We start from the raw sequence: 23,575 nt of genomic DNA on the forward strand, positions 1-23,575 counted from the left end.
TGCAGCTCTAACTCACAGCACATGGAGACAGAGCTTCCAGTTAAACCCATACTTTTACTGCAGGTCTAACTCACAGCACATGGAGACAGAGCTTCCAGTTAAACTCATCCTCTTACTGCAGCTCTAACTCACAGCACATGGAGACAAAGCTTCCAGTTAAACTCATCCTCTTACTGCAGCTCTAACTCACAGCACATGGACACAGAGCTTCCAGTTAAACTCATACTCTTACTGCAGCTCTAACTCAGAGCACATGGAGACAGAGCTTCCAGTTAAACCCATACTCTTACTGCAGGTCTAACTCACAGCACATGGAGACAGAGCTTCCAGTTAAACGCATCCTCTTACTGCAGCTCTAACTCACAGCACATGGAGACAGAGCTTCCAGTTAAACTCATCCTCTTACTGCAGCTCTAACTCACAGCACATGGACACAGAGCTTCCAGTTAAACTCATCTTCTTACTGCAGCTCTAACTCACAGCACATGGAGACAGAGCTTGCAGTTAAACTCATCCTCTTACTGCAGCTTAAACTCACAGCACATGGAGACAGAGCTTCCAGTTAAACTCATCTTCTTACTGCAGCTGTCTAACTCACAGCACAAGGAGAAAGAGCTACCAGTTAAACTCATCCTCTGGCTGCAGGTCTAATTCAATACAAACATGGTTCATTACCTTTGATCACCTGTGAACTCTCCTCTGAATTCGATTGGTTGATTCAATGAATGGTCACTCTTCATAGACAGACAGCTGGGTACAGGTGACCCAGCCCTATCTACCTGGACCCTGTGAACAAAACATGGAGACAGAGCTTCCAGTTAAACTCATCCTCTTACTGCAGCTCTAACTCACAGCACATGGAGACAGAGCTTCCAGTTAAACTCATCCTCTTACTGCAGCTCTAACTCACAGCACATGGAAACAGAGCTTCCAGTTAAACTCATCCTCTTACTGCAGCTCTAACTCACAGCACATGGAGACAAAGCTTCCAGTTAAACTCATCCTCTTACTGCAGCTCTAACTCACAGCACATGGAGACAGAGCTTCCAGTTAAACTCATCATCTTACTGCAGCTCTAACTCACAGTACATGGACACAGAGCTTCCAGTTAAACTCATACTCTTACTGCAGCTCTAACTCACAGCACATGGAGACAGAGCTTGCAGTTAAACTCATCCTCTTACTGCAGCTCTAACTCACAGCACATGGAAACAGAGCTTCCAGTTAAACTCATCCTCTTACTGCAGCTCTAACTCACAGCACATGGACACAGAGCTTCCAGTTAAACTCATACTCTTACTGCAGCTCTAACTCACAGCACATGGAGACAGAGCTTCCAGTTAAACCCATACTCTTACTGCAGGTCTAACTCACAGCACATGGAGACAGAGCTTCCAGTTAAACTCATCCTCTTACTGCAGCTCTAACTCACAGCACATGGAGACAGAGCTTCCAGTTAAACTCATCCTCTTACTGCAGCTCTAACTCACAGTACATGGACACAGAGCTTCCAGTTAAACTCATACTCTTACTGCAGCTCTAACTCACAGCACATGGAGACAGAGCTTGCAGTTAAACTCATCCGCTTACTGCAGCTCTAACTCACAGCACATGGAAACAGAGCTTCCAGTTATACTCATCCTCTTACTGCAGCTCTAACTCACAGCACATGGAGACAAAGCTTCCAGTTAAACTCATCCTCTTACTGCAGCTCTAACTCACAGCACATGGAGACAGAGCTTCCAGTTAAACCCATACTCTTACTGCAGGTCTAACTCACAGCACATGGAGACAGAGCTTCCAGTTAAACTCATACTCTTACTGCAGCTCTAACTCACAGCACATGGAGACAGAGCTTCAGGTTAAACTCATCCTCTTACTGCAGCTCTAACTCACAGCACATGGAGACAGAGCTTGCAGTTAAACTCATCCTCTTACTGCAGCTTAAACTCACAGCACATGGAGACAGAGCTACCAGTTAAACTCATACTCTTACTGCAGCTCTAACTCACAGCACAAGGAGAAAGAGCTTCCAGTTAAACTCATCCTCTGGCTGCAGGTCTAATTCAATACGAACATGGTTCATTACCTTTGATCACCTGTGAACTCTCCTCTGAATTCGATTGGTTGATTCAATGAATGGTCACTCTTCATAGACAGACAGCTGGGTACAGGTGACCCAGCCCTATCTACCTGGACCCTGTGAACAAAACATGGAGACAGAGCTTCCAGTTAAACTCATCCTCTTACTGCAACTCTAACTCACAGCACATGGAGACAGAGCTTCCAGTTAAACTCATCGTCTTACTGCAGCTCTAACTCACAGCACATGGAGACAGAGCTTCCAGTTAAACTCATCCTCTTACTGCAGGTCAAACTCACAGCACATGGAGACAGAGCTTCCAGTTAATCTCATCCTCTTACTGCAGCTCTAACTCACAGCACATGGAGACAGAGCTTCCAGTTAATCTCATCCTCTTACTGCAGCTCTAACTCACAGCACATTAACTCTCTGATTCATGCATTTTTACCTCTTCCTCGCAGGGCCGTGGGTTCGATCGTCAGTCTCGGTCATCTCTGAGGAACTCATTTTACAAACAGCGCCCCCTGTCTCAGGACAACTGAACACACCAGATCAGATTCACAAGTGGGTTCTGACCCAAATTGGCAGACCTGTAAATACACACAAGAAGAACATGATAACGCACAGACACAATAATACACACAGACACACACATACATCAAATCTTGTAGAACAGACAGGGACAAATCTGGAATTTAACTGAGCCATAAACTTGTACAGTAATACAATTCCTTCCAAAATATTCTGCACCCATGATAACAATTACTAAAGCCGCGTTTCCACCGCAGGAACTTTACCCAGGAACTAGGAACCTTTTGAGGAACTCGGTGCGTTTCCACCGCAGGAACTAGGGTCTAAATTAGTTCCGGGGGCTTTATTTTACCCCCAAAAAAGTTCCTGCTCGGGGGGTAGTACTTTCCAAAAGTACCGGAACCTTTGGGGTGGGGCGCAAGCGCTGAAAATTTCTGATTGGTCGACTACTTGCAGTGTTATTTGTTTTATTTCAACTGCCATGTTAAATCAAACTTGTATGTTATGCGGCGCAGTAGCCTAGTTTTGGTTAGCCTGCCAACGTCTTGGAATTATAACGTGTGCTCTTCTGTTCTTTTCTTGCTTTAGTATTCGTTTTATAAAATGCTAAGCATTCGTGCTGGGACAGCGTATTACATACCAAAACATTCAAACGGATTAATTCGGTTGCTGAATATTTTCTTCCGGATTTTCTTTGTTAGCCCGTTGTAATTGACTAAAAACGTTTGATACAGTTATGTGAGGTATGCGGTAGTTCTGCATAATTCACATTGGTGATACAGTAAAAGCAAACTGGAAATCACCTTCCGCACTTTTTGTCAGGGTAAAATAACAGGTTAATTCTAGTAATCGTCCCTTTAGCTTTTTCAGACTGCTGTAATTTTACTCTGCCATTCTTCAATTCCACAAAAAGACCAGGAAGACTATGGACTAATTTATGGTGCATGGTTCGCATCTGGAGGGCACACTTCGCTGCTCGGCTAGCAGTAACTTCGAAGGAAAGCAAACGGTGGCTGTACCACTGCTAATTAAAATTTTCACGCAAGTCCGAGTTTTCGTTCTATTCTTGTCATTTTGCGATTAGCCTATATGGAATTGACGATGAGAAAGTAATCAAACAGCAAATTGTTTACAACGTGTGCATGTTTTCTGCTGTTGTTGCCAGTTATATTGGAAATGTGAATGCATTCTGTCGCCTCGGATGTCAAGACATGAAATTGAATGTTCGCATAAAAACATAATGAATGTGTTTGAGAGGATGTATAAAACAGTTATACTCTGACTATTGGCCTGTTATATCCTATTTGTTGCATAACAACGGTCCAAGTTCAACTACCAACGACAGTTTTGCTTGACAACGGTAAAATATGCCCAAAAGGCTGCAGAAGAATATTTAGATTCCAGGTGATTAAATCGATAAAAATCAATAAATACAAAAGTAACCATATATAGTCATTGTTGGTAACCCGTTGTATATAAGTGGAATAAACCTCTCCGGGCTGTCCCAGTTATTAGAAAATAATGTAGGCTACTTTGGTGGTAGTATGGGGTTACAGAAGAAATCATAGGACAGATGGACCGACGACAACGTCGCTTTTTCATACGTCAGTGGGCTAATTTGCCTAATCTTCGCGGGACTTTAGACCGCGGTGGAAACGCAGACAACAATGGGCTGAAGGAACCTTTTAGTTCCTTGAAAAGTAGTTCCGGGTACTTTTGGTGGAAACGCGGCTTATGACCACCAGTACCAGTGCTGCGGTATCATTGTCCAACATATGGAATATATTTAATGATATAATGGAAACTACCAAAATGACACATTTCTCAGATGATACAACAATTTTACAAAAATTGTGCATCACAATTATTGGCACCCCTGTATTTGGTACTGTGTGCACCCTCCCCTCGCAGGGATAATGGCACTGAGCCTTTTTACATAACGTGTTATAAGACCAGAGAACAAATTGGGAGGGATCTTAGACTCTTCCTCCATCCACAATCTTTCCAGATCCTGATGTCTTTGTTGATCTGTGCTTATGGGCTGTGCTGTTCAATTGATTCACAGGTTTTCAGGGAGTTTCAGCAGTCTTTAGACAGTTGTAGCCATTGCACAATGATGCTTCTGCATCATTAACCTTTTTATTAGTGGATTTTAATGTGAATTTGGGGTCACTGTCTTGCTGAAAGATCCCCTAGTTTCAGTCTGCTGGCAGAGGTAGTCAGGTTTAGGGCTAAATTGTCCTGGTACTTGGGTAGAGTTCACGATGCTGCTTTCCTTAACAAGGGCCCCAGGACAAGTGTGAGCAAAGAAGCCCCATTACATTAAAGATCCACCACCGTATTTTTATTTTCAGTATATGCATCCTTAAATCCATCCTACATCATATTCCTGGACATGGTTGTGAGGGGGGCTGGAGCCTCTCCCAGCATGCATTTGCCAAGAGGCAGGAAAAAACTCTGAACAGGTCACCAGTCCATCACAGGGCACACACACCATGCACTTACACACTCATACATTCAAGCACTTTAGTGTCTCCAATTAGCTTAACCTGAATGTCTTTGGACTGTGGGAGGAAACCCATGCAGACATGGGATGAGAATATGCAAACTCCACACACACCACCATGCTGCCCTCCAGCAGTTTTAAACTTCTTCATTATTGTCCTCACAGTAGTAACTAGCATCTTCAGTTTATTTTTTGATCCATTGGCCTGATTTTCAAAGGTCAGCAACCATTTTCATTTCATTCGTCAGTTCTTTGTCTTTCTCTGTGGTGAATATGAAAAATGGGTTTCAGAAGCAGGTTCTCAGTTTAATCCTCCAGTGAAACAGGAAGCCATGGAAGGCCACAAGAGTTTCTCTTAATATTGGTGTAGATTTATTTTGATTTTATTTTATTTCTAAGAATCTTTAGGGGTGCTAATTATTTTTATATATATTTGGGAAATAACCCTACCTGAATCCAACCGTCACACTAGAGGGCACCAGTTCCCCCAATCTTAGTTTGTTTTCTGTGCCTGTTTAATGCTAATTAAGGTGTTGTGTCACAAACATTTAATAGCCTGACCAGATTCACATTACAGGTACCTGTAACTGATTTATGACTAGTCAAAGAGCTAATTTAAGATCTAACTGCATTTTCACTCATCAAAAAACTTTTAATATCTCAAATTACATTTTGCTAGTAAGATTGAAGTTACTTTCGCCATTCAGTTATATGGGACCTCCTATTAAAAGATATCTACAATTCAGTTTTGACTATCCAAAACGTGAATTCCAGATACTGTATTGCCATTTCAATTATGACTAGTCATAACTCAAATTAGAGATATCTCCACATTAGTTCTGACTTAGTCATAATTTCAGTTAAAGATATTTCATTCCTCCCAATTTAAGATGTCAGGTAACGGGGGACCAGGACCCAAACGGGAAAAACACCAGGAACTCCAAAAAGGCAAATCCAATCAAAGACTTTACTCTCATACAGATAACAGAAAAGAGGGCGCAAAAACAAGGCCACTTTCAAAAACAAAAACAGCAGAATTTTCACAAAAAAAAAAAAAAAAAAAACACACACACACAAGGAAACAGAACTCGGACAGGGCAGAACTCACAGACAGAAACACGGACAGAAACAGACAGGCAGATACTCTCAGGCAGAAACACAAGGAACCAGCACCCAAGTCAGGAAAACAGAGAACTTAAATAGCCACAAAGATAACAACACACAGGTGAACTCAAAGCACAATCAAACCAGAGCAGGGAGGGATAATGAGACACAAAGAAAAACAATGACAGAATAATTGAAAACAATAATACAAGTAACACAGGGGTAACTAAAGAGTGAGCAAACTGAAATACAAACTGAAGTACCGCCATCTGGCGGCCCAGAAAAGGAAAAAACAGAAACAGAAAAGGGCAGAATCCTGACAATATCTAAATGATCCTTTTGGATAATTGAATCTAAGATATTACTAGCCAAAATATGGCAAGCCATTTTAACATCTAATAACCTGTGCGGTTTCACATTACAGATATTTATCATTAATTTATGACCAGTGAAAACGCTAATTTAAGATATCTCTAATTGTATTTTGTAATATGTAACACCAATTAAAAATATCTACAATTCATCTAAAACGTGAATTCCAGATATCACCACTTAAATCATGACTCTTAGGAAGTATGAAGCAGTCACTACCCATAGTCCGTCACCGAGCAAAACCCGTGCCGTCAAGTTTAGTTTATGCACGCTTCTGGTTAGAACCCCTGGTTCTCGCGCACCAATCAGAAGCCAGTAGGCTACCCAGTGTTAGGAGGAAGGTGGACGGACGCTTTTTCGCTATTTTCTTATAATAATGTGCCTGCGTTGTTCCATGTCCGTTTACCATATAAACAAACAGTTTGAAACAAAGCACCACTTGTCACAAACACATACATTTATGAATTGTAAGGCCAGCTAACCTTATTTTTTTTCCTTGTGGGAAAACTAGAAGACCTTCGCCGGTTAGCCTAGGCGCACGGCTAGCCTGCCCATAGACAGACACCCCGAGTAAGCCTGCGATTAGTAGACTGTAAACTGTCGCGATATCGTCACCCCTCAGTGGCGCCCCCACCTGTACGCCAAATACGCACACTGCGTACCCTATCAGTGGCACAAGGCTGGCTGGCGGTTTTGATTATTTGATTAAGCGGAATTAGCGGAAAGTTTCTTTCAAAATGCGTTTAAAATCCTTGGATGCTAGCCCTCCGTCATTGGGTTCAGTGCTAGCAAGTTAGATAGCTGGCATCTAAGTGATCTAAAATAAAAAGAAAACGTGTTTATAAAAAACTCACGGCTAAGTTTATTAACTCAAAACTACGGCAAAATGAGAGTCAAATCATGTTTTTGCTGGATCAGTCCTTTCCTACCATAAAGTAGGCTAAGTTATATAATAAGCTATATTCCAATCAACCGATTTCATTTCAAACGCGGCTTGTTTCGTAGTGCAGTCTTTGTCAGACTATCCCATTTTTGTCCTTTTCTCTCGTGCTCCAGGCGCTCTCATTCACTTCTGTTTACGTCAATAGGCCTACATGGTTCCTCTACGTTTGCCGAAAATGACCTGCTGCCGCTTGTAGGTTGTGCGTGGCAACTTTTTTGAGTGTGCGTACCATGAGCGAGAATCCTGCGGGCGCACCTGAGTAAGATGATAACATGCATCATATGTGCCATTATCTGTATTGTCTATTTTACCTGCTATGGACCTCTTTTTAAGATGAGTCTTGAATAAAGTTGAAATGAAATGACATATAGAGTAATCTCTGCCTAATATAATCACTCCACTGTATATTTTGCCTCAATATTGCAAAACAATTCATTTGATTTAGTAATGGGAATGATTTCCTATAAAACATAAAAGAATAAGTAACACCCTCTTAATCGTTTAATTAAAAACAAAATCCGGGTTCACACTGCAGTGTCAAAATGTCAACAACAAGCGACAAGTCCTGTGACGTCCGACTCGCTAGGCTACCTCCTCACGAGGTAGAATTGGTCATGGAATATCAAAAATAGGCTACTGAAGTAAACTTTCTGAAAGGTTATTTCAATATTACTTTCTGGTCTAAATGGTTTGTTCGGACTCCGTTTGAGCTCTTAGCTTATCAGGCTACGCCTTAAACACACCATTTTATTGCCAGTTGTCAGTTTTTCTGAATTACGCTGGTTATACCTGCAGATTCCCATTCCTCCCCGCAGCCCTTTACGTTCAGCTTCTCTTACCTCAGTTCCACTCCACAACAGACTGTTCACTCCGTTTTTTACATTTAATTTAATTCCTTCTTTCCTGGGGATTCTTTCTCCTCCGTTTTTAAAATGGCCGTTAAGTTTCAGTTTCTCTTTTGGAGCGCATTTCCTTACTTACTGGCTCAACTGAATGTTCGATGGGCGGAGTTTTATATATTTATACTATTCTTAGCTGCGTCAGTCACAATATTTAATACGTTATGCAGAAGAAACACATAGCCTATTTAATCCATGTAGACCTTTGCCAAATTTTAGCATATAGCCTACATATATCAGGCCTATTCAACAGCTCGTAAATTATAATGTTGGGATTTAACGTTCTCCAATATAATGGTGTAACCTGTAGGCTGAACACACAAATAAGCCTTTTTGATTATAACAAAACATTTCAAGACAAATAGCCTACTACAGACAGCAAATTAAATAAATAAATAATTTAACGCTCCACCAGTCTCCCTGCCATAGTCACTGACCCATTAACATCCTGAGTGATGGCCCTATGTAACACGCTAATGTGTGAGGTAAGTTATTTTTGTTATTTCCTATTACAAAATATTAAGAAATAACAAGCATGTGCTTTTGTTTATAAGTTTAATTTTTTGCTATTTTGTCTGTACGTCTTGTGCCTTCCCCAATCAACTGTTTCTTTTTTCTCTCTCACACACTTTTTTTCGTTGACAATTTTTAAGGGTAGGCTATTTGCCCTTTGTATACTCATCAAACGTGTTTGTGAAGTATTTAAATAAAATAATAAAAAACTAACGAGAGCTGACTTGATGATACCTGCTCTTACCAGTTCCACTTCATTTTTTTCAAAATGCGCCACAAGACTTTTTTATTTTATTTTATTTTATTTTATTATTTTATTTTATTTCACGGCTGAAATGTAAACTCTGATCCACAATCTTTCTCTCGAGTCGGGAGTATCTGGAGACCAGAATACGGGGCGTGTCAAAAGCAAAATGGACGACGGGTCAAAAGCACGTTTCTATTGGTCACATATATTATCCAATCAAAAGCATGATCCAAAGGCGTAGATGTATCAATATTGCTTTGACGTTTCTGAGACAGCATGTCTGTTTTTGTTGTCGCTCCTGAAGGTGAATAATATGTCGGTTCGTAAATTATGCGGGAAAACAAAGTTGTGGTATTTGTGTAATCTGTTAATTTACACCATTTATTTGAAAATGACGTTTGATCGTCAGTGATTACGACGCTGAAGTTGGCTCCCGATTCGCAGCTCCCGACTCGAAAATTCCGCTCCACCTTAAATTGGCGAGGTCTCTTTCCAGCAGTTCTTGTTATCTTAGCAGATTCCTGGCACACTTAAGTGTTTTTGGGACCAGACTTTGTTTCACGGTCTTTGTCTAAATTACTTAGCCAATCTAATATGCAGTAGTCATGTTTGGTGTTGTTGGAGAGCTAATATCACGAGCAGTTAGATGGTCTCATTCTATGTTGAGTGCTGTCATTCAAAGTTTGTGTCACATGAAAGTGAAACGCCAATCACAGAAATTTAGCTATTCAGCTGTTACACCTGAAATTGTGAAAATGGCGACACTATGTTTGAACAATTGTCTGTATCCAGTGCTTTGGGTGCTGTTTGGAATAAAATAATAATAATAATAATTATTATTATTCACAAATATGATTTTTATATTGTAAAATAAATGGTACTATTGTGCTAAACTTTATGCAACCCACGGATGCATAACATTAATTGGGAAAACATATGTCTGGATAGTTTTGTAACATTAAAAAATGTTTTAATAGGCCAAAATATTTTCCATTATTATATGTATTTATTTATTCACCGCCCCACCCATTTTTCATATGAAAAGTATTAATGTCAAAAAAACTTTTAAAGGCCTAGATTTTGCAAGTTTTAATTATAGGCTTATAGACAGTGCTTTGTATGGGTGTGTATCTTGGCATTTTTGTACATTGAAAACTTGTTTTTGTTGAGATTTCATTATGTACTGTGTTTTATACGAGTAACTGATATTATTATTATTATTATTATTATTATTATTATTATTATTATTAATAATAATAATAATAATAATAATAATAATGCATATAAATGTATGTACCATAATTAAATCTGGAGAGAGACATGTATACACATACATACAGTTGAGGCCAAAAGCTTACATGCACCTAGGCTAAAGATATTCAAACTCAGTCTTTCATAACTCTGCACATTTCATGTTGTCAAACATTTAGTTTGGCAAGTCAATTAAGGCATCTGCTTTGTTCACATCAGAAGTAATTTTAAAACAATCGATTACAGACATATTTATTTCAGCTTTAATTCACTATATCAGAATTCCAGTGGGTCAAAAGTTTACATACACCTAATTTAGTGTGTCTTTAAACAGGCTGGAAGATTCCAGAAATTGATGCTGTTACTTTTTACAAGCTTCTGATTGGCCAATTGTCATAATTAGGAGTTAATTGGGAGTTAATTGGCACATGTGGCTGTATTTAAGGGCCTACTTTTAGAGCCACTGCCTTTTTGCCCATGATACAATGGGAAAATCCAAGCAACTATGCCAAAAAATTGCAGACCTCCACAAGTCTGGTTCCCCGTTAGGAGCAATTTCCAAACAACAGAAGATAACATGAACATCTGTACAAACAATTGTGTACAAATATAAAAATCTTGAGACCAGACAGACACTGCAGAGTTCAGGAAGGAGGCACAAATTAACTCCCAGGGCTAAACAAACTTTGGTCCGAAACGTTCAACTGAACCCCAAGACCACAACAAAGGAACTGACGAAGGAGTTGGAAGCATCAGGTACCAAAGTATCTACATCCACCATTAAGAGAATCCTATATCGCCATGGCCTGAAAGGCTGCTGTACAAGGAAGAAGCCCCTACTCCAAGGCCGGCATAAAAATCCAGAATGAAGTTTGCAGGTGATCTCCAGGACAAAGACCTAGCCTTTTGGAGGAGCACTCTTTTCAGATGAAACAAAAATTGAACTGTTTGGCCATAACGGTCAGCACTATGTATGGAGGAAAAAGGGAGAGGCTTTTAATCCCAATAACACCATCCCAACTGTGAAGTATGGGGATGGCAGCATCATGTTGTGGGGGTGTTTTGCTGGAAATGGGACTGGTGCACTTCAAGAAATTAATGGCATCATGAGGGAGGAGGATTATCTAGAAATACTGAAGCAAGACCTCAAGACATCAGCTAGAAAGTCAGAACTTGGTCTTCCAGCAGGACAATGATCCTAAGCATACCTCCAAAGTTGTAACAAAATGGCTTAAAGACAACAAAGTGAAAGTATTGGCCATCACAAAGCCCTGACCTGAATCCCATAGAAAATTTGTGGACTGCACTGAAAAAGCATGTCCGAGCAAGGAGGCCCACAGACCTGACTGAGTTACACCAGTTCTGGCAGGAGGAATGAGCAAAAATTCTGGCAAGGTATTGTGAGAAGCCTGTGGAAGCTTACCCCAAGTGTTTGATTCAAGTTAAGCAATTAAAAGGCAATGCCACCAAATAATAACAAAGTGCATGTAAACTTTTGACCCACTGAAAATCTGATATAGTACATACAAGCTGAAAAAAGTCTCTTGGCTATTATTTTGAAATGACCTCTTATGGAAATAAAGTAGATACCCTATTGACTTAACACAGGAAATGCATGGTAACATGAAATGTGTGGAGTTGTGAAAAATTGAGTTTGAATGTCTTTAGCCGAGGTGCATGTAAACTTTTGGCCTCAACCGTAGCTTACAAGTTAAACTGTATATATAGATGTGGTAGGGGGGGGCGTGGTTTGTGCGTTGGCTGCAGAGAGATAGTGGGCGGGGCGGCTCTCGGACTCTGCGCCACAGCTGTTAGAGGTTGCTAATCAGCACCACTCTTTAAATGTTTAATTTTTTAACGATGTGCTGATTTCCTTGACAGTGAGCCTGGGTGTTTTAAAAGGCGTTCGCCGAGGCTGGTGACGGAGGAAGTACGGCAGTACGGCGATTGTATTGTAAAAACTCCATGTAACCGGGTGAACGAAAAGCTGTGTGTTCGGCTACAAATAAAAAAGAAGTGATTACTTCAAACTTGTCTCTCTCTCTCTCTATACGCGAGCGGTGGCACTCACTTTGCCACAGTGGTGGCCCGTACGGGGAGGAGAGTCTGGTATTGAGAGAAGAAAGCAGAAACGGTCAGCCCACCGGCCACACACAATCCGGGATAGATCCTAACCTGAACCGGGGAGAGGTAGCATAGCCTCTCGTAGCGCTGGCGCGGATGCTAGAGGGGATGGCTCAGATGCAGGAAAGGCAGGCAGCGGTGCACGCTGAGCAGATGGAGGCGCTGCGTGCACAAGCCTCCCTCCAGACGCAGGCGCTGCGACAGCTGGCCGCCGCCGGCGAAGCCAGCTCCCGGGACCACCAGTCCCGTCCCCAACTCCGGATCCAGCTCCACAAAAATGACCGCCGAGGATGATGTCCAGGCGTTCACAGAAAGTTTTGAGGTGGCAGCGGAGGCATGCCAGTGGCCCTTGGTGGAGTGGGTGGTATGTCTCCTGCCCCTCTTAACTCTCTGGGGTCTAAGGGTAAAATGAGGCACACTGGTGATTGTGCGATGCTCTGACATTTGTGTAAATTTCATCAACTTTATATACAGTGATTCCAAAGCTACAACAATATGGCAGCAGTAAGTAGGTCATAATAATGTGTGAATTGTAAACTGCTCTAAAAACACACAAACTGTAAACAGTAGTTTTGAACATGCACAGGAATGTTGTAATAAAACACACTAAACAATTGTGAATAAGACTTTTGGTCACTGAAATGTGTTCTTCAAGGTCTTGGGTATCAAAAGATGACAAAATATTTTAGCAAATCCAATGAGAAATATAAAATAAATTGCTAAAAGTTAGTGTTGTGACTACTATTTTTCAACACCAGGTGAGAATGGGAGGGAAAATGGCCTTTCTGTAATGAATATGCATTGGATAGGAATACCTGCCAGCTAAGTAGGCTATTCACACCTGGCCGCATGCCTCCCCACCACTAAGACAAAGACTCAGTGAGCCATTTAGAAGACAGAAACAAAGACAACTTTTGATTTTAGAACATTTATTGAAGTAAACTGCATGGAAGATGAGATGAGACTCTTGCAACGTCTGCCTGGCCTCTTAGCTAGTGGTTAACTAGGCCGTGTTTCCTGATCAACATCTCTGCAGATATAATAAAAACAAAAGGAAATGTGAAATCAAATCAAACTTTATTTATATAGCACATTTCCTTCAACAGGTGAAAATTAAATGTGCTTTACAAAAAAGGGACAAACCACTAACTAATGAAAACAAAATTTATGAAATGTGACATCATATACAAACAAAGAACCAAACAAACACAACCAGACGCAGAGAGGTAGCCTATAATTTTGAGAAGCAATAGTTAGAATCATTCGTAGTGTGGGAATTTACAAGCGGCATATTAGTGAATAGTCCTACAAACACACAGAGAATGTAATACAGCACACATTTACAAAGTATGCAAGCTATCAACGAAAAAACATTAGCTTAACTAAATAAACACTGATATTCCAACTAAACTACACGCAACTCATCAATAACAATGCCTCAATCTGAACTAGGCTAGGTCTGTTTAGCTAAGTGGTTATTTTATTGCTATTTCCCAAACTTACTTAGAGTATGCTAATATAGATTGTGCAAGTACATCAGTTTTAGAATCCTAGCCACGCCACTACACGCCAGGCATGAGCTATTTATTACGAATATGATCGATAAACATACAGTCTACCTGATACTTCTAACACAACCAGACGCAGAGAGCCTAGCCTATAATTTTGAGATGCAATAGTTCGAATCGTTCGTAGTGTGGGAATTTACAAATGTGTACATTGCTGGATATTCCTACAAACACACAGATACGTTGCAATACAGTACACATATTTACCAATATGATCATAAGAAATATACTTACGCATGAAGTTCATCCTCAGCTGGATCAGTTCGCTGTTCATCAGTGTCGGTTTCCGGGCGAACCATTTTCCAAAATTAAACGAAATGTTCACCTCAAAAGAAGTGAATTAGGCGACACTCTGTGACATTCTATCCCGCTTTGACTTGGCATTTCTCACATGGATCTCGCATCGCCCCTCCTTTAGTCTCCTTCTATGGAGAGTAATTATAATGTTGTTAACATGTGAATGCGATTTGGGCGGACTTCCTGCTGAGCGAAATTCACATAGTAATGAGTAAAGTTTAGCGAAGCATACATGATCTAATTAATCAAATTTGGAACATTTAAAACAATTTATATTATTTGCCAATGGGCATATTGGAAAGTCGCGATTCCAAGGTTTCTGTCAATGGTTTTGTTGCGTCTGTATGATAACAGCACGTGAAGTTAATCGTCCAAATAGAAACGAAAGTTAATTTCATCTTGTCGAGCTCCGCCGGCGGAGGGTTAACTGGCGATGCTCAACAGGCGGCGCATGGGCTGCCTCCCGGCGCCCGGGCCGATTACAACTCCGTCAAGAGGGCGGTTCTGGACCGACTGGGCTGCAGCCCGGAGGATCAGAGGCGCCGGTTCCGGGAGAGGCTGCTGGAAGGGACAGCCAACTGGGTTCGGTGCCATCGACCAACCAATTTAGACGGGGCAGTCACGCTGGTGGAGGACCACCTGGCGCTTTACTCTGGCTCCCAGCAGCAAGAGCTGCCGGAACCGGCTCCCCAGAGGAGACCCCCTCTTCGTGCTGGCCCTTCTCCTCTTCCCCGTGCCTTGACCCCTCCCCTCCCTCGACCTAATTTCTCCTCTGCTTATTTTCCCTCTACAGACCCAGGCTCAGTGGCGGGGGGCTCTGCCTCAGTGAGGGCTCCTCAGGCGCTCGGACTGGGGTGTTGGCGGTGCGGGCAGCCGGGTCATCTGCACCGCGACTGTCTGATCATGGAAGTGGGGCAGCTGGTCCGGGTGGTCGGACCGCCCACTTCCGCTTCCGATCCAGAGGGAGCGTACTGCATCCCGGTAAGGGTGCAAGGGAGTGAACACCGGGCGCTGTTGGACTCAGGGGCTATGCAGTCCGTGATACAACAAAGCCTGGTTCGATCCGAGGCATTGGGAAAGGCGTCCTGGGTTTCCGTTCCGTGTGTGCACGGGGATGTGCACGAGTATCCTGTAGTACCCGTGGAAATTCGTTACCAGGGAAAAACGCATATTCTGAAGGCTGCGGTTAGCTCCCGGCTCTCGCACCCCCTAATTTTGGGCACTGATTGGTCGGGGTTTCGAAAGATTCCTGGGAACCTGTTTGGGGTGTGACCACGACTGATAGGGACGTGTGACGTCTGTCCGACACGGCCGAGGGGGGGGGGCAGACCCAGGTGAGTCTCAGGTTGAGACTCCCCGGGTCCCGGTGTTCCACCCCATGGAGGATTTCCCCACTCGAGCAGTCTCGGGACGACACCTTACGCTTTGCCTGTGACCAAGTGATGCGCATTGATGGTCAGCAGGTGTGCCCCGACGCAGTACTCTCTCACCCTTATTTTTCTATCATTAGGGACAGGTTGTATGGAGTGTGTCGTGACGCTCAGACCGCTGAAGAAACGACCCAATTGTTGGTACCAAAAAGCTGCCGGGAAATGGTTTTCCAGGCAGCTTATTACAACCCCATGGCGGGACACTTAGGGTATGATAAGACACTACACCATATGTGTCCCCGCGGGCCACATCCAGCCCGGCATACAATTATATTCGGCCCACGAGATCATTTTATATAGATCTATTATTATTGTTATTAATGGACCAGCGATATGAAGCGCTGATAACACACAAACTACAGATCCCATAATGCAGCGCAACAGCTGCCTTGCCCAACGATAGGTTACACGGGAACATTCCCGCATCAATCAACTCAAGCGTCTGTTGCTGTTTACAACCCTACTGTAAAGTCAAAGCTAGCCCCTAACAATGGCGAAAAGAAAAGTTGATTCTGAAAACAGAGCCTTTCAAAACCGATGGGAGGCTGAGTATATGTTTATTGACATTGCCGGTAAACCCGTGTGCCTTATTTGTGGAGGAAATGTGGCTGTAATTAAGGAATTTAATCTAAGACGGCACTTCGAGACAAAACACCAGGATAAGCTGAAAAACCTGAGTGCAGAGCAGAAGCTACAGAAAGTAGAAGAGTTAAAAAAGAATCTGAAATCTCAGCAGACGTTTTTCACCAGAGCGAAATCACAGAGCGAAGCTGCTGTGAAAGCAAGCTTTATTGTGGCAGAAGAGATCGCCAAATCAGGCCGGCCATTTACCGAGGGAGAGTTTCTGAAGAGCTGCATGATGAAGGTGTGCGATGTCTTGTGTCCAGACAACAGGCAGATATTGGCAAATGTAAGCCTGAGTAGAAATACGGTTGCTGATCGGGTTTGTGAGATGGCCACTGATTTAAGAACACAGTTGATGGAAAGAAGCAAAGACTTTATTGCATACTGTCTTGCTGTGGATGAAAGTACTGACATGACGGACACTGCACAGCTAGCCATCTTCATCCGTGGAGTGGACTCCAGTTTGTGCGTCACAGAGGAAATATTAGACATTAAATCGATGCACGGGACAACGACAGGAAAAGACATTTTTGAAAACGTATGTCAAAGTGTAACCGACATGAAACTGCCCTGGGACAAACTGATTGGACTTACAACAGATGGAGCCCCGGCGATGTGCGGCGAAAACAATGGGCTAGTGGGGAGGATGCGGGTAAAGATGCAGGAGGAGAACTGTACTGGTGAGTTGAAAGCATATCACTGCATCATACATCAGGAAACGCTGTGTGGTAAAGTGTTAAAAATGGAACATTTAATGAGCACTGTAACGCAAACCGCAAACTTTATCCGAGCTAAAGGTTTAAATCACCGGCAATTTCAGTCTTTCATGCGAGAAATAGATTCAGAGTTTGCCGACATTCCTTATCATACAGAGGTGCATTGGCTGAGTCGAGGAAAAGTTCTCAATAGAGTTTTTGAGCTACACAAGGAAATTTGTCAGTTCATGGACAGTAAAGGAAAAGACTCCACAGTTTTTCGGGATGAGAAGTGTAAATGTGAGTTGGCGTTTCTGGCAGACATAACAACTCTTGTATACAACTTTTCAAACGACGACTGAAGACCCACCTCTTCAGGCTGCACCTCTCCCCATCCCTTCCCCCCCTGTAAATGACTAAACTTAGGGTTGTAACTAGGCAGCTGTTTAATAGGTGACTTAGTTGATGCGCCAGTCTTAACGACTACTTGTATTTTTATTTATTTTTATTTTTCCATAGATTGCGTTGTTGCCGTTCTCGTTGTTAGTGTTAATCAGTTTAACCACCAGGGTCCAGGTTGAACTATGCGGTTGTTCCCTGTACTTGGACCGGTACTTCTCTCTAGGGGTTTCGTCATACTTGTTCCTGGTTATGGTTATACACTTTGTTGTACGTCGCTCTGGATAAGAGCGTCTGCCAAATGCCTGTAATGTAATGTAATGTAATGTAACTCATCTCAACGTCTTGAACCTTCAGCTCCAGGGACGTGACCGCATGATCACTGACATGTATGATGCAGTGAAGGCATTTCAAGTGAAGCTGCTCTTATGGGAGACACAAATGCACCAGTGCAACTTGCCTCACTTTCCCTGTTGCCAAGTAATGTTGAACCAAGTCGGTGCAACGATGTTCCCTAATGCGCACTTTGCTGACAAACTGAGCGCACTTCGCACTGAGTTCTTACGGCGCTTTGGAGACTTTGAAGCACAAAAAAGGAATTTCGAGCTGCTTCGCAACCCATTTGCCGTCGACGTGGAAACTGCACCTGTGCAGATTCAGATGGAGCTGATGGAGCTGCAGTTTAATGGGACACTAAAGGCAAAGTATGACACTGCAGGGCCCGCACAGTTTATTCGCTCCATTCCTGAAGCAATGCCTCAGCTCCGTCTACATGTGGCTCGAACCTTGTGCATGTTTGGTAGCACATATCTGTGTGAGAAGCTGTTCTCAGTGATGAAGATTAACAAAACAGCACACAGGAGTCGTCTCACTGATGAACCCCTGCAGGCCATCCTGAGAATCTCCACAACACAGAATCTTACACCAAACATAAATTAACTTGTTGCCAAGAAAAGATGCCAAGCATCCAGCTCTGACAAAACAGCATAAGAGCAAAGAAAACTGAATGTTTTGATTTGTTATTTTTATTTTTTGCTGAAAAGCACAAATTTTATTTATATTTCCAGAGTTTTTTGGACCATGCTCATATTTTGAATTTGTATAATTTTGACAAGAGATATTTTTATGGAGAGCAAAGTATTTTAAGTTATATAAAGTTTAAGTTAATTTATTCTAGAATAATATTCCTGTCTGTTTTTATTCATATTTATGTTCAAAAAACATTTAGTTTTAGCGTGTTCAATAAATGTTTATCCTGTTCGGCCTGCGACCTAAAGTGTGCTTTAAGTTTTGGCCCCCTGTGCAATTGAGTTTGACACCCCTGCACTACACCGTATAATGGCTCGGTTTTATTGGCCGGGCATTTGGGCGGACGTACGCCGGTGGTGTGCGTCCTGTCCTGAATGTCAATTAGTGAACGCCCCAGCCACCCCAAAAGCGCCGTTGCGCCCCCTACCCTTAATAGAGGTCCCGTTTGATAGAGTCGCTATGGACCTCATCGGCCCATTTGAACGGAGCACCCAGGGATACCGTTTCGTATTGTTCTTAGTGGATTATGCGACCTGGTATCCCGAAGCAGTGCCGTTGCGCAATATTTCAGCTAAACGTGTTGCACAGGCTCTGTTTCAGATTATCTCCCGCGTCGGAATCCCGAAAGAGGTTCTAACTGACCGGGGCACTTCGTTTATGTCACGCACACTAAACGAGCTGTACGGCTTATTGGGCGTCCGGCCTATCAGAACCAGCGTGTACCATCCCCAAACGGACGGGCTCGTTGAACGGTTTAATAGGACTTTGGAGTCCATGGTTCGGAAGTTCGTTCACGACGATAGCCGAAATTGGGATATATGGGTAGTCCCTCTATTATTTGCAGTGCGGGAGGTTCCCCAGGCCTCCATGGGATTTTCTCCCTTTGAGTTATTATTCGGTAGAAAGCCTCTGGGAATATTGGACCTAGTTAAAGAAAGCTGGGAGGATGGTCCAAGCCCCAGTAAAAGTGAGGTACAATACGTTATGGACCTGCGAGCAGAACTCCATACACCCCTAATTTCTCTCTTCACCCTGCAGACCGATGCCTCGGACAGAGGGCTGGGGGCCGTTTTGACCCAGCAGGTGGAGGGAGTCGATCGCCCGGTGCTGTACATCAGCCGGAAATTATCCCAGCGGGAGGCGAGGTACAGCACAATTGAAAAGGAGTGCCTCGCCATCCGGTGGGCGGTCGGTCACCCATTCACCCTCTGTTCGGACCACGCTCCCCTCCAGTGGCTCCACCGCATGAAGGATGCCAACGAGCGAATCACCCGTTGGTATCTGGCTCTGCAGCCCTTTAATTTCAAGGTGGTTCATAGGCGGACTTCTTTTCTCGCCCCGAAAGGAGGGGGGGGTGTCGGTCATCGGCCGGATGGCTCCCCGGCCTAAGTCGGGCGGTGGGGGTATGTGGTGGGGGGGGCGTGGTTTGTGTGTTGGCTGCAGAGAGAAAGTGGGCGGGGCGGCTCTCAGACTCTGCGCCACAGCTGTTAGAGGTTGCTAATCAGCACCGCTCTGTAAATGTTTAATTGTTTAACGATGTGCTGATTACCTTGACAGTCAGCCTGGGTGTTTTAAAAGGCGTTCGCCGAGGCTGGTGACGGAGGCAGTACGGCAGTACGGCGATTGTATTGTAAAAACCCCATGTAACCGGGTGAACGAAAAGCTGTGTGTTCGGCTACAAATAAAAAAGAAGTGATTACTTCGAACTCGTCTCTCTCTCTATACGCGAGCGGTGGCACTCACCTTGCCACAGTACAACGGTTAGTTGGAGTTTGGGTTGCTTACAGAAGTAGCTTAGGTGGTTGAATTTCATGATTGGACGCGACAAAGACAGTGATAACGTTGTCATAAATATTGTTTCCCCCCCCATTATTACCCCATAACGTGGCAGTTTTTCTTTGGAATCCTGTAGAGTAGTAATCCTTCCTCGACTCAGTGCACACACTGACGCCGCGAACAAACAGGGTTCCGTTTCTTAAATTATTTGTACATGTCCGGTTTGTGGTCCCGACCAGACAATTGAATGAGTAATTGATCTAATAAATTTGTAGTTTGTAATGAATTTGCTTGTCTGCGACTCCGTGATCTGACATCGGTTTCAAGGGGGTTTCCCGGAGTTGTTGGCGGTTTCCAGGGGATTCCTCTTGGCTAACGTGGATGACAGACAACAGGAGCGGAGTTAACACCATCCTACAGCCATCCTGCTTGTCTCTTAGGAGTGATGATTCATATCGGCGTGTAAGCACACACACATTACAGCGTTCCTGCTCTGAACATGGACTCAGGCTGGTTGATCTGAATGTACAGAGTAAACAGGCACATGCTGACTTGTGCATCACATCTCATGTACAAAATCTATGCTCAAATGGTTTTAAGGCCACGTCTGAAGGGTTTATCTATGCTTCCTGTACTTTCGGGGGCACTTGGTGCTGTGTGGTCTTCACTCATAAACCGGTTGGATTTTATTCATATTTTAATAATCTGACTTTTTATCCTATGAGCAGGCATATCATAAGCTCCCCAGAAACCTGATGCTAAAGGCATTGTTCAGTTCTGTTGTGTAGAGTGACCGCACATGACCATTGTAACACCCACAATTATAATATGGAGCTTATTTTCATATACACAATTTCTAAATGATCTTATTCAGATTCCTTCTCACATATAGCAAGTCATCTAGCAGACTTGCAAAGTGAGACACGCTGATCATGCAGGAAAATCATGAAACTCCACAACAGAGCCCATAACAATGCCTCTACATGCACAAAATGTCTTCCAGTGTGGAGAGTATGTATAATGTTATTTAAATGTTTTCAGAAATCGCATGGCAAATAGGTGCCACCGATAGACTGTATAACAAGACCAGGTTAAAACCTAGTGGCACTTTCTGAAATGGCCTTAACTTGATGCACTTAAAACTAGTTTTTCCTATACATATAAAGGTTATAGATAAATACTTATGTGACCTTTGTGACAGAAATTACTTGCACATGGAAAATACAGTGGATTTCATATAAGCCATCTCTACTGAACTTGACTTGACTTTATTGTCCCTGTAGAGAAATGTGGTTTGCAGCACTGTGTTATGTGAAAGGGCATCACAGATGCAGACAATAGAAAGTTAGAAAGATTGCAAATGTCACAGTAGTAGTAGCACAGGAGTATACAATATGCAGGGTGCTACACAGGCAGCCCAGTGTGACACAGACAGCTGGAGCAGCCAGATCAGCTGGTATTAGGTGTGTCTGGTGCCTGATGGCTCTCTGGTGTCTGAGTGAGTTCGTTTTATTTTTGAAAGTAGAAATATATAACTTGACATAACTGCGAGACAATATTTTACAGTAAGATAAGATTACTATTAAGCTACTTGAACCAATTCATATGCAGATGAAGACATTTGATTGCAAAGCAACTATCAAGCTGAGAAACATTAGCCATAATCTGAATGCTGACTTCAGTGACTATTGAGCACGTGGCTCCATCTAGTGGTGGTTTCTTTAATAGGTTTTATAAAAGGTTGTCAGGTTTTGAATGCCTTCACATTATGGTAGGCCTGCCATCAAATGTATATCACGTTAAATGTCATTAAAAACAAATTATTTTTAAGATTACTATTACTATAATTATTCATATTATTAGTAGTAGTAATAATAACTTCAGAAAAAAGTTGATTTGAGTGTATATTTTCCAGAAAAAATGAGCTCAATTAGATTACACACAACTCAAATGGGTGCCACCGATAGACCATATAACAAGACCAGGTTAAAACCAAGTATATTGCTGGACCGAACCGGCCGACGTCATAAACATGCGCGGTGTAACTTCATCACTCAGTCAGTCAGTCAGTCACAGACATTCGCGTTTGTAGGGCCGGCCCCGCTGTTGCGGTCCGGCCAAAAATAGGTCAGTTCTAAAGGCACACCGAGGAAGCCGTGAGTCTCTGTAATTGTTGGTAGAGAGATCCAATCAAATCCCCGTTCGCTACCAAGAATCTACCAATTAATTGAAGGGGATAGCCAATCAGAGCGCGTATGTCTACCAAGACCAATCGCTTGCTCGAGTCTCTCGGGCTGAGAGACGCGCAAATATTGAATGAGGTAAATCGCTGTTTTATTTTCCTGCGTCGGTAGGTAAAGATAACCGCAAATTTAACTGAATCATAACTGGGAAAAAGTTACGACAAGCTATGGATAAGTATGGTAACGTTACCAAATGTAAAGAAATATTAATGTTTACAGTGTTACCATAGTTAAGTCAGCTTCAAATAAAGTAGCCAACTAACGTTCACCGGTTTAAATTACGGTAGACGATCTAATCTGAGGACCTGTTCTTAATTTACATCAGGAGCAACAAGGTAAATATATTTTTAACCTTTAAGTGGATTTTCTTTGGCATTATAAATAGCTTGTTTTATATGAGTTTAATATATTAGTGCAGCAGTTTTTATGCCTTTAATTTATCTGAATGATCCTTTGTAACTAGCTATCTGGATTGTCATTTATAGCTAATCAAATAACCTTGCTCACACTGTAAGAAAATAAAATGTCCTAGAAATAACCTATAGCTAGCTACATTTTTGTTTCTCTTTCTTCATTGGGATGGCAGGTATGCCATCCGGCCAAGTTATGCCTTGGCAGGGGGATGCCCCATACCTATACAGCACCGAGAGTTTGGCACTTTTCAGGGTTCCCCACAAATATAACCACAACAGCCATAGACACTCAGCCCTTAAAAACATTAATTTCTGTACATTCTGACCCCATTTCAACAGACAAAATTCATAAACAACTTCACACGTCCACACAATAAAGCCCCAAACTAAGGGGATTTTGCGTTTTCTCCTCCTTCTCCACCTCCTCCTTCCTGCCGCCTAGCCTACAAACAAAATGTCTCCCTATTGGACATTGCACCAACACCAGCCAATCCTTCGCCTACACGATCCAATCAAAATCTCACATAG

At 42.6% G+C, this 23,575-nt stretch overlaps 1 protein-coding gene across 1 annotated transcript in view; it reads right to left on the reverse strand.

Annotated features, from left to right (window-relative positions):
• LOC118218898 (NACHT, LRR and PYD domains-containing protein 12-like) overlaps positions 1-8,534 on the reverse strand; it is a gene marked incomplete at its 3' end in the record, with an annotated part of 28,746 nt that extends 20,212 nt beyond the window's left edge. The window contains exons 1-4 of the mRNA XM_035401639.1: positions 8,379-8,534; positions 2,532-2,673; positions 2,090-2,200; positions 676-786 (exon numbers count right to left, since the gene is read on the reverse strand). Coding sequence (XP_035257530.1) covers positions 676-786; positions 2,090-2,200; positions 2,532-2,590 — 281 coding nt within the window. The remainder of the gene's footprint in view (positions 1-675; positions 787-2,089; positions 2,201-2,531; positions 2,674-8,378) is intronic.
• Between the last annotated feature and the right edge of the window lie 15,041 nt (positions 8,535-23,575).

The sequence above is a fragment of the Anguilla anguilla genome, chromosome 19 (genome assembly GCF_013347855.1).
Source record: "Anguilla anguilla isolate fAngAng1 chromosome 19, fAngAng1.pri, whole genome shotgun sequence".
NCBI classification, from domain to species: domain Eukaryota; kingdom Metazoa; phylum Chordata; class Actinopteri; order Anguilliformes; family Anguillidae; genus Anguilla; species Anguilla anguilla.